Source organism: Paramisgurnus dabryanus, chromosome 2, assembly GCF_030506205.2.
Source record: "Paramisgurnus dabryanus chromosome 2, PD_genome_1.1, whole genome shotgun sequence".
NCBI classification, from domain to species: Eukaryota; Metazoa; Chordata; class Actinopteri; order Cypriniformes; family Cobitidae; genus Paramisgurnus; species Paramisgurnus dabryanus.
In genome coordinates, this window is record NC_133338.1 from 23,191,305 (window position 1) to 23,207,195 (window position 15,891).

Consider the following 15,891-nt stretch of genomic DNA (forward strand, 5'->3'; position numbering starts at 1 on the left):
TTGAATCTGATTAGAATATTAGCATTGCGCTAAAAAATTACCAAAGAGTTTCGATTAATTTTCCTATGTAAAACTTGACTTTTCTGTAGTTACATCGTGTACTGAGACCGATAGAAAATTAAAAGTTGCGATTTTTTTAGGCAGATAGATAGAGCCTCCTGGAAGCCCCCTGGGGGTCCCCAGAAATATCAGGTGAAAATTATTGGAAAATCTATGTAGTGTGTTTAACTATTTGCTTGTATCTTTCTAATCTAGTCTAGTTTTCCTTGTTACAGTGCCATTTATCACACTCTGGGGTTTGTAAGGCAGTATGCTTGTGAAGCTGCTGTGAAACAAGGTTTATTGTCAAAGTTCCTGATGTACAAATAAATGTGAATTGAAAATGTTTCTCCTTAGGTCTATAGTTCCTCAAAAGTGTAGCCAAATATACTTGTCATACGTAAAAATGTGTAAATTGTTATATATTTTAGGTAGGGGTTCCCTCACAAAAGGTTTATCAAGGGTCCCTGGTATCATGAGGTATGAAACCCCTGTCCAAGAATACCAACATGCCACTATGATGCATGTCCTAAAAACGTTGTTAATGAGAGTTTGTTTGTTTATTTCTTCTTAACACCGTTCCAGTATCTATGGCTATATTTCTGGCGAGAACTGGTTAATCCATACACAAGTTTATCCATACACACGTTGCGGGAGGGGAAATTCAGAAATTACCTGTATGTTTTTGGCCCTTGGGAGGAAATCGTGATAAGAGTCCAGGAGAGTCATAATCATGACAAAAATAAAGGATTATAGTTATAACAGATTTTATAATAATAAAATGTTTTATAAATTTACAAATAACGATTTTTTTTTTGCTAGTAGAATTAACTTATAAATTTAGTTGGCAAATGGGCTGGTGGGTGAAAAAGTTAATTTCCAAACCCCGCAGATATACCAGCTGACTGTCACTTGTTGTATATTAATGCTGGATGTACTGTACTGTAGTTGATTGGAGTGCTATATACTGTAATTGAACTGGAACGTGTTATATGATCTTGTCTGATTATCCCGTGGAAGATGTTATCGGCTCTCGATACGCTTCAGAGACCAGAGAGATGAAAGATCCTCTCTCACGTAGGGCTGGTTATGCAGGTTGTTCGGATGGTGACCCGTGTTTTCATCACACTCACATGGTGAAGTATAGTGTGTCGAAAGAAAAAAGAGGACAGGGAGAGAGTGAGTCGTAATTAGCTTGCCGATCAATAGAAGGCCTGATTCACTAATGAGCCGCTGGGACTGTCTGCTGGTCATACTGGGCAACATGGTTTCCTAGGGGAGAGTGAGTGATCGCAAGGTGCTGAGGTATCTTTCAGTAGAGACGTTGTGTGTTAGTGTGTGTGTGTACATGTGTGCTTTCTCTTTTTCACACAGACTTTTCATGTTTTCCATCAAAGAAAATATATGACTGTGGGCTTTAAAGGGATAGTTCACTTTAAAATGAAAATTCTGTCATCATTTATTCGTTCTTATGTTGTTCTAAACCTGTATGAATTTCTTTTTTCTGATGAACACAAAAGAAGATATTTTAAGAAATGATGGTAAACACACAGCAGTAAGTGACCATAGACTTCCATAGTAGGAATAAAAAAACATGATGGAATTTAATGGTTCCATCAACTGTGTGCTTACCATCATTTATCAAAATATTTTCTTAGTCATTTATCACAATACTTCCAAAATATTTTTTCCTACTATGGAAGTCAATGGTCACTTACTGCTGTGTTTTTACCATCATTTCTCAAAATATCTTCTTTTGTGTTCATCAGATTTTTCATTTTAAAGTGAACTATCCCTTTAAACAATTGTGCACCCACCACTTACACCTGCTGATCTCTCACCAGAATCACAACAAACAAACAACTTGGAGTTTTTTTCTAACTGGGCGCTGAGACTTTTAAAAACAAATGTATTACAAAGGGTTCTTTGAACTGATGCCATTAAAGAACCATTTTTGGTTCCCCAAACAACTCTCAGTGAACGATTTTTTAAACAACAGTTCTTTCTTACCTTTTTATAGTCTATTGAACCATTCCGAACTACAAAGAAGCTTTTGTGCAATAGAAAAGGTTTGTGGATCTTAAAGGGTCTATACAGACCAATGAAGAACCATTTAAAAACTTTTGACAGAAGAAGTACTTCTTCAGGGTTTAACCGAACAAATTGTGACCCATTTGTACAAATTGTCCTGTTTTCCTTTAATTGCCAAATCATTCATATATAACATAGATCATCACACCAATGTTTGTAATACTATAAAGTCATTGTAAATGTTATTCATAATGCATTTTGACATTGAGAAGATGCTATTTGAATCTTGGGACGTTTCTGTTCACTCGTTTGTCTAGAGAGATTCATCTGCATAGAGATCATGCTCTGTGATCGATTCATTCTGCTGAAAATATTTCACTGCCTGAGGAAGCCGAGCACTGCCAGTAAAGAGAAGAACTGCTGACGACACACACACACACACACACACACACACACACACACACACGCTGTAATGTAATAGCATTCGGTTAGGAACACACTCACGAGGAGATGACACAGGTGTGCTGCTGTGACCTACACAAACAGCCCTTACGAAAATTAACCATGGTTTTATTGTGGTAAAAGTGTAGTAACCATGTTTTTTTGGTGTATTGATTACTATCAGCAAAACCATGGTTTTACTACACTAACTATGGTTTAACTATGGTTTTTGAAAACCATGATTGTCAAAACCATGGTTATTTTGTAGTTACTATGGTTTTACTACAGTAACCATGGTTTTTTGATTTTAACTGTAGTAAAACCATGGTTAATTTTCGTAAGGGAGAGCAGGTGTCAGGTCAGGTGTGTGTGCCTTAGAAGAAAGGTTAAGTGAAATGTTAGTGTACAACTGCTCTCTCCGTCCGTTCCGGGATGTTTGTGTGTGTGTGCGCGCACGTGTGTGTGTGAGCCGGCGACATTCACAACAGCTGTATGTGGTGTGTAATGTATCCTTCCCAAAGGACTCATTGGGAAACAGAGGAACAGACAGCTAGAGAGACACAGAAACAGGGTGAGGGGCAGACAGACAGCATGTCTGGTGTGTTTTCTGTGTGTTTGTGTGGTACAGTAGGTTATCGGGCCACTTTGTAGCTGGGTATTTTGCAACTCCACTTACAACACATTGTGGCGGAGATCTTAAACCACAGACCTTGCTTTTAGTCTTTTACACATTTCTTAGGTTTATTTATCTGGCTTTTAACAGAAGACATTTTTATGATAGTTATATTATTGACTTGTTAATAGACACTTTTACAGCCCACGTGATCAAATAGCCTGCGCATGCATTTTGGCCACAGAAGTGGTGTTGTTCCCCAGTGGTTCTAACGTGTTAGCCACTCAAAATGTCTGGTTGGTGCGTTTCCCGGCATAAAAACGTCTGGTTGGTGCGTTTGGTTGCACTAATATAATATACTCATATACGTATATATGTATCTGGCCACTTTATATTTGGCCATCTTCTAACGTCTTCTATCCACTCCACGATAGTACATAGATCTGGTATTTCTGTTGAAAAAGTTTATTAAGTTTTTTAACTAACTTTCTCTGTGTGTGTTGCTTCACTTCTGATTCTTGCCGTACTTCCGTTGCCAGTATGCGCACGAATACGTTGCCACGTCATCATTGTGTACAAACAGTAAAGGGTCTATAATCTAAAGCACATGATGTAAAATTCATGAGTGGTAAATAATAATGTGCAACAGAACTAATTCACGTGACATTTAAGGGGATCGCACACTGGCCGCGCAGCTCAGCGCCGCGTCGCGCCTAGGAGAACTCGGAGGTATTGTAAACCGGAAGTGCAGATTAAATAGCGCGAGCTTCGTCAGATAGCGTCTACTTCAAAATGCAACATATACGTTAGCAGCCAATGTTAATCGTCAATGATTTGGGACAAATATGATGTTATTTAATGTTAAACTATGTGAGTGGCGCTGTGTGGCGCGAAAGGGATTTGAGCAACTTCCTGAGTCACAGACAAGGACAGGCGCCACCTGGCAGCGCCGGTGTGCGTATACTCATAGAAAACAATGTGTTTAGTTGATTTAGAACGGCGCTGAGCGGCGCGGCCGGTGTGCGATCCCCTTTAGGGCTCAGTGCCCGGTTGCATGAAAGTCCTTAAGCTAAAAAATCCCTTAAATGCTTAGGTATTACCTTAGCATTTAAGCTATGCATTGCAACAAAGTCCTTAAGTCCCATTTTCCCTTTAAAACTTAAGGGACTATAACAGGTCCCTTAACGTCACACGCGATTGCTGATTTTATGGTTATTTAAGAAAATAAAGTACCAACGCGCATTTCTAACGATCGAAATAATCCCTAGAGAAAAGTGATGCGCATTTATTAGGTCAATAGCGGTTTGATCGTCTGGCAATTTAAAGTTTGAGCTTCAAGTTTGAATTACTTTGATGTTTTATACATGCGCCACTTAACAGTCTGTTATTTGCGATGTTTCATTGTACACAAATCCGCTGTCGGTTGAGCTGCGTTTATTGATTTGTTTACGCATTGAGATTTCGTAACTATGGCAACTGCTTCTCCTCTGCCGTGTTTTGGCAGAGACTACCGTAAAATACTTAGTAAACACTTAGGTAAGGGTGACAGTTAAGACCTTTGTTGCATTGCTCTTAAATAAATCCCTTACCTCAGGGATTTTTTTCCCTCACTTAAGGAGTTTCATGCAACCGGGCACTGGTCCCCTTGCGATCTCTCAAAGAACCTTTTGTAGCACCATATTTTTTAGTGTTCTCGTTTCATGAAAATGAAAGCATCCAGGTTACGTCTTTTCTGGGTTGCATGTGCTAGTCAAGCTGTATTCTCAGCCTCAGACGTCACAGTTACGCACAGACTGGTCTGATGCATAAGGCACACAAAACTGGAAACACTCCAGGAGTTTCCAGGTCATCTTCTGATTGATTTAATTCTACAGGATTTCTGGGAGATGTAGGGCGCCAACTTCACATTTTCATGCTTCTTTTACAGCAGTGGTTCCCAACCTTTTTCACTTCAAGGTCCCCTCGTTGCTCACAAAAATATTTGAAAAAAAATTTAATTAACTAGAGCTTGGAATGACTGGACAGATGTATATTTGCTACTAAAATTGCCAAAAAAATAAGAAACTTGCTTATTTTGTCCAATTTTTAATCATTTAATCATCTTGAGGCCCCCTTGGATATCAGCTGAGACCCTGTGGGCCCCCGCCGTCTGGTTGGGAAACACTGCTTTATTGGGCGCTGAACAAAATAACTGTTACTGGTAACTTTACATGTCTGTCAGACGGTCTCTTGGGTAGTCCTTGGCCAGTGAAAGCAGCTGTGAAGTCAAGATATTCTGCTGTCAGGCTGTGTGAGACTAGTCAAGCAGGTGCCTTTGAGTCTAAACTATAGACTGTAAAAAAATATGGACGTGGTGTCCGTGACATCACCCATTGGTTTGTGAAGATCATTTTTGATGCTTAAAGTAGGCGTTGACTGCCGTCGCCCACTTGGTTGCGCGTCACAGCGAATCACTCGTGGAAAACCAAAAATGGGTAAAGAGGCGGGACATGGGTGAAGCTGGTTGGCTGGTTTGCTTGCTCGACTCTAGTGACGGCAGTGGCTGTTCAACCGTCACTCAAGTGGCCACGCCCTTAATTATGTTGAACTTTAAAGCTTAATATAATTTAAACGGATGAGTTAAAAAAAATGCACTCCCTCACAGTTGTCATGAAGGGCAAAATTTGCTATACAGACCAAAAACACTTTTTATACCAAGCTGTAAATATATTATTTTCTACTGTAAAGTTGGCCATTTTAACATGGTGGTCTATGGGAATTGACTCCCTTTTGGAGCCTGCCTCTAGCGTCCAGTCGATTAATTACAGTTTAAGTCACTTCCGTATTGGCTTCATCAGAGATCGGAAGGTTGCTCCTCTAAACTTTGCCAGAGTATACTGAGAGAGAGAGTCCTTTGAATTGAATGAAAGTAAGTGAGGACAGCGTATCAAATTGAACCAGTTGACGATTCTAATTTCACAAATGCATGATAGCTTGAAGTTTTTACAAATATAACATATTGTAGTATAAAGATGTTTACAGGCGCTTATGTCAGGTCTGTGATGCTGTGGAGGAGTGTAAGGAGGGACAATAGACTCTTCAATTGAACGGCACTTACCCAGTTGCCGCAGGAATAGCTAGGGATTGTTCCCGTGGCGACGGCACATCCGGCAGCGAGCTCAGGGTTGAGGACGATGTCGTGACTGAGGCCGCGGTTGCCTGTTTGTGTGCCTCGTGAAGGAGCAGCGGTGACAGGTTTTCAATCTAAAAACCTTTGTTCGCGCCAGCGCTTATGAAAGGAGCTGCAGGTGTTCGCTCTGCATGTGATGTCACCTCTGTGTGAGACTTTTGAGCCTTTCCTTCTCTCCTTTCAGTCTTTTTTCACAGTTTGTGTGTTTGAGTGTTTGTGCCTCCATTATGTGGAGCATCCAATAGAAAATGGCTCAATTAATTCTAAAGCCTGGAGTATAGTCTGTTTTTTGTGTGTATGCGAAGGTACGCGGACGGTCGAACACACAGGCTTGCAAAGTATAAGGGATCGACCGATATGGATTTTTTTTTAGTGCCGATGCCGATTTTTGTTTAATAAGCCTTAGCTGATGACCGATACAGGCTGCCGATTTTCTTGAGCCAATATTTGAAGAGTTTGGTTCCAAAACGCAATAAATCGATTTTGACAAATTCCGGTAAAAACGTGTTTTCTGTACAAAGAAAGTGACGAGATAAAAACCACTATTTTCTGTTACAAACTTTCACAAAGCATCTTAAGGTTATAAAAACATAAAAAATTCAAATCCATAACTTGATTTTCAAAGATTTATTATAAAAACAAATTCTTTTTTCCACAAAATGCAATAAATCCATGACAGTTTTTTTTCAAAATGCTAGAAATCTATTCAATCAAATGTGCATTCATCTTTGCCATGTTATATTCATTTAGTTGAACAGTTGTACACACTGATTAAAAAAATAAACATTAATGGCATTAATCAAAACACTTACTTTGTTATATTAGGAACACTGTCATTGCTGCGCGGTTATACTTGACGTCGTCGCCTAGCATTTTTCACAGCGATCAGCTGTAAAATGTTTTGGTCCTGCTCGATTTTCGTTGACTTTGAGTAAAATAATGGAAAGTTTTTCATAAGATCCCCTGGGGTCAATGTGTTAGCATGATGCTGTCGGGAAAGCACCAGTCTCCCGAGTGCCTCTCGCGTAAATTATTAGATGTTGATGGCTTACGTTTCTTTCCCGTCACAGAAAAACATCACAGGTTTATCAATGCAATTAAAGTATTATTTTGTTTTGTTTGTTGATCATGAAGTACAGAGTAGATGAGAAAAACAAGGACTCCGTGTACTCAGCGCGCCGCCATTGTTTGTTTACAGTGCGTGGAGGGAATGGTGCGCTGTAATATGTGGAGTGGATTTATTGCGTTACGTATGTAAAAAAGGAGGAGTGGGGTTTATCGCATTTTGCGAAAAAAGGGAGAAAAGATGACAGAATAACCTGGCGGATATTGGATTTTGCGTAAAATTAAAAATTTACTTTTAACTACTGACCTGATATAATACTGATTTTGGCAGTAACTCATTTTTTTCAAAAATGGCGTTTATCGCGTTTTGGAACCAAACTCTTCATTTGGAGCCGATACTGCTTTTGCTCACTCAATTTACATCATAAAAATGACACGATGATGCCAAATGTTACAAGTAAGTCTCAATTTAAAAAAGTAAAATGTATTGAACTTAAAAAAAAACTATATTTAACAAATAGTAAAAACAGGTGAGGGCGCTATGGAACCATGAACTGCACTCTCCACAATAACGAGGAACTATCAGCAAAGGTTATTGATTTCTAGCACTTTACTACTACAAATATAGAGATGAGAAGTAAAAACCCGCTTTGTCCAGCTATGATCAGCTGTTAGGCCGAGTTTTCGATGTTGTCATGGAAAGGTTGGTTGTTTTTAGTCGCATGACCCGCAATCGCTTGCGACTTTCAGCACTCTGTTTGTAAATAATGCTGGAAAAAATCGGCAAACACAGCAGCCACTTATCGGCCGATGCGGATACACATAAAACTTGCAAAAATCGGCTTAAAATATCGGCCTGCCGATATATCGGTCAATCACTACAAAGTATAGTTTATTTGACTCGTACGTGTACACACACGTAAGACGCATACGCATTGCGTCAAAATGCAATTCATTTCAATTCAATAAACTTTTATTTATACAGCGCTTTTCACAATTGTTTAATTGTTTCAAAGTAGCTTTACATTAATAAATGCAGGAGAAAACATAGAAAAATTGGTGGACAACATAAGTAGCAGATTAAACCGTACTAGCGAGCTTTGTAATGATATAACGTATGGAAGAGGGTGCTAAGTTAAGCGTTTATGGCAGTTGCAGGTGCCTTTTTTAAATGATTTTCTAAAATGTCCAATGTCATCAGCCATGTGGGAACTCTTTCTGTAGACCTTTTGCAAAGTACAGGGTCCCATTTGATATCTTGATTTCCAGATATCTTTCTTAACGCTTCACTGTATCAGTTCATGCATTTTATTTTCTCAATGGACAGGAAGAAACAACAAGAAATGTAGAGAAGGACAGGGAACATAATGAAATCGGTCTTCACGCCACATCGCACAAATACCCACAGATAAAGATTTCAAGATATTCTCTTAGTCTCTTGCGCTTGCTTTCACTCTCATCTCTTTCTGTCTCACACAAAGGATTATGTAAAATCAGCTTCAGATTTTTGGCGTATGCTGGAAGCAATCACCAGTAACTCAGCGATTAGATTACAACGATTTCCCTTAGCAGCGGTGTGTGTGTGTGTGTGTGTGTGTGTGTGTGTACCGCACATGTGTTCATTATTTTCCCAAGAAACTTTCTCTCCCAATTTTCACCATAATGGCACACAAATATAATCTGTGCCTTTACCCAGCCATGCTTAGTGAGTGTAAATAGTAAGAATTTCTTCTAGAGAGGTTAATGTTGCCGACACTCAGCCTGACTCCCAGGGTTCATTCGGTTTAACTTTGCCGACAAGCTCTCTCTATACACGCTGGATTAGCTGGCTCAGCCCCATATGTCGTGTGATGGTGCCAACCCTCTGCGTTTGTTTAGATCTCTCATCGGAAGTGATAAAGCAGTTTATTTCCTCTCCAGCAGCAGTTCGCCTTCATCACAGCTTGATGGAGTGGGAATTTGTGTTGATGTGCAGTGCGTGTGTGCATGTGTGGCCTGGTGGCCCTTCAGATCATCGGTTTCTCTGCCAACGTGGGGGCCAGTGAACTTGGACAGTTGCTATGACAACCCTGCATGCCATCATAATGTGTGTGTTTCGTGTGTGGAATTAGTGTGAATGTTACATATGTGTGTGTCTCTGTATGTGTGATCAGCCCACAGAGTCAGCAACTGACAGGTACAAATAACTGCAGTACTGCCCAATCTCCTTCAGCTACCGCCCCCTAGTGTTCTTCTCACAAAGAACCCACAAAAGCACTTGTTTAGCCCATCTTGGGAGATGGGTATAAATGGAGGTCGGTGCCAGCTGCAAATGAACGGGTCAGCCTCAAGTGGGTGGGAGTTTAGGCGCAAGTGGGCTGCAACAGGTCTCCGAAGGATTTTGATTGGTTTATTTAATGTCATGTGTGTTGTCGTATTGGTTCGTGTTACATAGTTGCTTTTAATTGATTTATTTAATTTTGCATGCGTTGTGATGGTAAAGCGGTAGTTGTGTTGCGAACCTTGTGTAAATCTTGTTTTACTTTTGACCCACCTGTGTGTTACTTCCGTCCCTGCTGTCAGGGTCAAAAGTAACAATGCGCTCCCTATGTTCAAAGTGAAATTATACAGAAGTCGTTTTAAATTTTTTTAAATTCCAGCTGATATTGATAGACCACACTTGTGAGTTATTGACCACAGCATAAATATATCTCAGTCTATAACATTATCTTTTAAAATTAAGTTTTTCTGTCGCCCCTACATCGTTTCATTTGTCTCTAAAGAAATACTCATAGGACATTATTGTGAAATGATACTGTGTCTTCCTTTCTGTGCTGTACAGTAGTTAGGCCATCAAATCAATGTTTGAAGAAGGTTTAAAGTTACAGTAATGTGTGATCAGAAAATTGTTTGTGAGTTGTCGGATGGAATGGGGTTCTATATCTGGGTTTGCTGTCAGGGAGATGAACAGGTCGGTTTGCTGTGTCTCATTACTGTGTCTCCTTGTCCAATACAGAAAAGAGAAGATGAGACCAGTAGACACATCCGCCAGAGCCCACCCTTCATCATGCATCACTCCCTGTGTGTGTGTGTGTGTGTGTGTGTGTGTGTGTGTGTGTGTGTGTGTGTGTGTGTGTGTGTGTGTGTGTGTGTGTGTCTGTGTGTGTGTGTGTGTGTGTGTGTGTGTGTGTGTGTGTGTGTGTGTGTGTGTGTGTGTGTGTGTGTGTGTGTGTGTGTGTGTGTGTGTGTGTGTGTTCAGTCTGTGTTTCCATATTTTTCCACCTCTCGCCTCATGCATCTTGCTCATATCTTCCACGTCCCACCTGTTTCTGTGACAGCTAACACTTCTAGATTTGCTCAATGTTCCACAGGCAAGATGTTAACTAGATATTACTAATTTTTCAACGGTTTCCTCTCATTAAAGACACTTTTCATCGCTGAGTAATCTCAGTGTCTGTTATTTTGCCTTGGAACTGCAGACGTCAGACGATAAACAAATAGCTTTCATAGCTCATTATTCACCCAATAATGAAAAATCTGTCATCATTTACACACCCTCATATTGGAGGATATTTTGAGGAACCAATCAGAAGCGCCATTGACATCCATACTTAATTTTTGGGTGAAATATCCCTTTAAGTAAGGATTTAATTAAGCAATATAAAATAAAACAGTATAAAAAACACAAATCAAGTGATCTTGGGATCTGGGGTAACTGTTGAAATCAGACCAAAAGGAACGGCGGGCCGGAAAAGATTATTGGAGGGCCGCATTTGGCCCTCGGGCCACCAGCCCTGTACACCTTTGCACCTAAAGAGTTCATATTAGTACCTCAGAGGTGCATATTGGTACCAAATGTATACATATCTGTACCTGAATGATACATATTTAAACCTTTTCTAAAGGGATTAATCAAGTGCCAACTATGCGACTATTTTGTTTGATTCAAATAAAAGATTTATTTAGAAACTTTTCAGGAAACAAATCTGAGAAGAAGAAAAAAACATGCAAGGGTATACATGCAGAACATCAAATATAAGTATGCATGTTCCCTGGGATCAAACCCATTACACAATGCTGTACCAGTTGACCTACAGAAGCATTAAAAACTTCATCAAAAGTCTCTGTTTGCTGTCCATTTAATTCCACTGCTATCTAGGATCTACATCTGCCATTCTCTTCTATAAGATGATTTACTAGCACAGCCAAATGCATTTATCTGGTGGTCTAATTGTATTATTCAGTTCTGCTGCTTAGATTCCATCTTTATACGGATTGGCTGTTTAGACCGATCTATTTTTGGGATTTACTGTGTTTCTGTGTGCTTATTAATATTGATGCTCACCAAACTTGTTTATCTAGGTCTAAATTTAAAACTCCACGTGTATGTACAGTAATCATTCTCCGAAGGCTGGCCCATGTGTAATAGGCTGGGCTGACTTACAGTATCACGTAACCTGTAAGAGGAAGTTGTGTTTCAGAAAAGGCGTGTCATTTCAGGTGCGGCAGAGGAAGTCGGCACGTGTTACCACTTGCCACTTCTGCAGGTTTTGAATGTATCAGCGTGTGCATGTATGAGTAGTGTATATGGTTAAAGGGACTCATCATGCCCAGGCTGTGCTCAGGCAGTGTGTGCTGCTTTGCTCCGTTCTTACTTGGCTGTGACGGGGCCGGGCAGGGAGATGTCGGCTGTTTGAGTGAAGAAGACTTTTTGGAAAACTCGTCCAACAGTTCAGTGAGAACAACAGGAGAGGGGCAGCCAGTCTATAGCATCTTCTCACAGGTTAGGCTTGGATTCTGCTTGCGTCACACCTAGTTTACATTAAGATCGCATTGCGCGTGTGTGAGGGTGTGTTGACTTTCAGAGCAATTTTTTATTATTTTGCATTGACAAGCTATAGAAAAAGCAACACTTTCTGTCTCATTTGTCTGCTTTTCTCTCACTATGTTTTTCTCTGTCACCAGCTAATTTATGATTTGCTTTGTGTGTTCATGTATTTGCTCATATTATGAGGTATGCAGGGTGTGTGTGCACGATCTAATTACTGTAGACTTAATAAAAAGCCTGTTGCGAAAAACTATTTTGCTAAGTGTCTTCATAGTTACAAACTGTACACATGTGTATTGTTGCATGCAACGCATACAGAATACAGTATACTACATATATAAAAAATTAAAAAGTACCATCTGTTCTAACCATATCTGTTTAATTGTTTCTTTGTAAACTGTAAAATGTGATCAATAAGTCATATCAACATGTTTTTATGTTACTTATCAAATTAAGCAAACTGCAATTCATCACAAGTCAAAATTTAAAACAGTACGTGAGCCAGTTTGATAAACCATAAAAAATTATCACAACAAGCAACAGTGTACTGTAACAGTGACTTTCGGTTAGGTGCTTTTCAGTTTTTACGCAGAACAGAGAGACCCATGAACACTGTAAAACGTGAAAAGTCAGATCATTAAATTAAAGTGAAACTAAAGTAACAATGCAATAAATAGCATTGCTTCAAAGTTTCAGTTTGTTTTATGTTTAGCACTTCCCTGGCTATTTCACTTACTGTAACAGATATTATTTATGCATAGTCCACAACACAATCAATCTGGACAATCAACGACTGTTTAACTTCAATTTGCTACTTTTTCTGACATATTAACATTTTGCAGATTATGTTAGGGGTATGTAAACTTATGAGCAGAACGGTGTAATGCACCACTCAATCCCGATGCCTGAAACAGACCCTCAATGTGGTAGCAAATTGAAATAGATTCATTTATCATGCAATAAACACTAATATATGTGAAACAGCTGGCAGATGCAGTATTAGATGCCCTCTAGGGCATTGGGGGGCATCACTTTACCATTTTGCTGTTCAAAGAGTTCTCTTTCTTTTATGTCTCTCATTCTCTGGTGACTAGCTTCATGCTGTTTAAGACTTGAAAGTGTTTCTCTCCCCTTCTTTCTGGCTGTCGGTCTCCATCATCCGCCTGCAGCAAGTTGCATGCTGGGAAGCGAACACTTACGCTAAATTTTACATCAATTGAAAATGTTTTGAAGTTATACTGTAATCACATATTTACGACCAGATGAGAGTAAATAAACAGGTGGGTTGGGGTTTAACAGCCTGGTGTTACAACCAATTTTGTGGGCATGATAATATTAAAATACTGAGTACTTCGAATCACATAGTTACTGTTATCACTTTACAAGTTTTTATTAAAATGATCGCAGTAACATGCAATATGCATTTGGGCAGTAATTCCCAGTAGTGCACACATTTAACCGTTTCTGAATGAATCTTGGCTTCTTCAAGTCAACACCTCAGAAGTACTAAATTCTCACAATCTGTGAGATAATGTGCAATTAGATGGCACACACACACAGAAATTCACATGTACTGTACTGCAGGGGCTGTAATCAGTTCATTAGGTTAATTACTAGCTGTGAAAAAGACTCTGTGATTGTGGGCGATTTGGTTAATTGGTCTGGCTCTAACTCAACTTTAACCAGACTGTGCCTTCTTAGCCAGGCTGTCTCATTGAACACATACTGTATACATGCCACATACAGTTCTGTCGGGAATTATTAATAAAAGGTCTTTAAGTTCAATGACCTCCATATTGTATATGCTTGCATGCACGTAAATGCACATTATTCCAAGGCATTTGAAAAAACATCATATTAATGTAAATGCTGTGATAAAGAGAAAATGTTTTACATATAAACACATAATCACTGTTATTACAGATTTATGAAGAGCATGCATGTGCATTGAAATGAAAAAAAGATGAAGTGCAGATTATTTGTCCAGTAAACAGCCTCAATGCAAGTTGCCCATTGACAACACTGTAAATAAGGGGTTGTGAGTAATCTGCAAACATAGTACTAACAATACTTATGTACTGTAAACGAAAACACTGTAAACGGTCACTGTCCAAATGTATTTTTCCGGAAGTTACGCTGGGGTTTCCCTAGTAGTGGGCTCCGGCCACTCTTTTGAGAATCACTGGATTGAAAGAAACATGTTATACAGCCTTGTTTTGAGATGTTACGATTTGTGTTTACCAGACTTTGTTAAACAAAAGAGAGAACGAGTTTGTTACGGAAAATATAACCTATGTTTCCGGGTAGCAAGGGTAATAATTATTTGCTCTATAAATGGTGTTACTTTCACACAATATTTGGACACACCCTTGGAATACGGATTGTTTGAATGACAGCTGTGTTTGCAGACAGCTCATTGGTGTTTACATGACAACCAAAAGATAAGGGTGATTGCTCAAAATTAGGCCATCAATGTATGTTTTTCAGCCAGTCGTAATCTATGTTTTTCAAGAGATGAATTGGTACATAGTTCTGTCCGGAGGAACAATACATTTGTGTAAATGGTGACCGCTGCTGTCTGGTCATATGACACATGTGGTTTCAGATGTCTGACATACCGTGACTGATTGTATGTATAAACATCTGTGTGACTGACAGGAATTATAGACCGTTCTGACAGACCAGTCTATTCGGTCAATGTTAAAGGTGCATAATGGCGCTTTTCCATTGCATGGTACCCCACGGTTTGGGTCTGGTTAGTCTCGCGTAGCCAGACCTTCAATACTGAAGGTCTGGTGTTTTTCGCTGCTTTTTTTGGCCAATGCTCGCCCACGAGGGACGTTTGAGGGACATGTCAAATAACCAATCACAGTTTGTTTCGAACCGGTTGGCAACAAGTCTGTCATTTGAAATAACCAGCCGCAACCAAACCGCATCTAAATTAACACCATTACTCACCATTGAACAACGGTGTGGACTTTATCAACAGCCACTCCAATGAGACGCTCCCGGTAAACATCTGTTTGAAGCATATCTCTCCACTTTTTAACACCTACAAGCAATTCGGGAGAACCAAACACCAGCTGCGATCTTTTTGACTCCACTAACTGCCTCGAGCAAAACTCTTGGACGTCTTTTAGAGAGTCTATACCAGGAACTTTTATATTTTTGAGAATGCAAAGTTTAGCTGATCATGATAACTGCTCATTATTAGCCACGTGAACACAACTGATTCTCTTCCTCGTACGAACGTCAGAGCTTTGTTTCCCGGGTGACGGAGAATAATCGCCACACTCGCGACGAACGTCCACATTTATGGCATTTTTGCAACTTAAAGCAAGTAGAGGTAGCTGCAGGCTGGAGCAATGGGCGTGGCAAGAGGTCGGAAAGAAATGGGGCGTGCCACGAGGAATGGGGCGTGCCGTAAGGTCTTTTCAGTTGGACGCGAAAAGCTTCCTGATCCGCATAAAAGCGAGCCCTAAACTTAATCACTATATATTATGTTGCTTGCTGATGTATGTATATAAACAATTTTATCGTAACACACAGAGCAACACTCACACGCTGTTTGCTGATTCACTTACTTCTTTTACTGCTTTATTCAGTACAGAACTCACTCTAATATAGAACACTGTTGCCCCCTAATGGCAACTCTTCATATAGCACAATATTTAGCTGCATATATAACACTATACAAAATACATTTCTTTCACTGTAAAAATAACA

General features: G+C 39.6%; 1 protein-coding gene across 3 annotated transcripts in view; it reads left to right on the top strand.

Annotated features, from left to right (window-relative positions):
* LOC135730757 (diacylglycerol kinase delta) overlaps window positions 1-15,891 on the top strand; it is an 89,810-nt gene that overhangs the window by 37,590 nt on the left and 36,329 nt on the right. The window contains exon 1 of one of the 3 annotated variants that reach the window (XM_065248667.1): window positions 11,851-12,120. The exons of the other annotated variants lie outside the window; for them this stretch is intronic. Within the exon in view, the coding sequence (XP_065104739.1) occupies window positions 11,944-12,120 (177 nt within the window). The 5' untranslated portion in view covers window positions 11,851-11,943. Of the gene's footprint in view, window positions 1-11,850; window positions 12,121-15,891 lie in introns of those variants that run through there. 3 annotated transcript variants of the gene reach the window in all.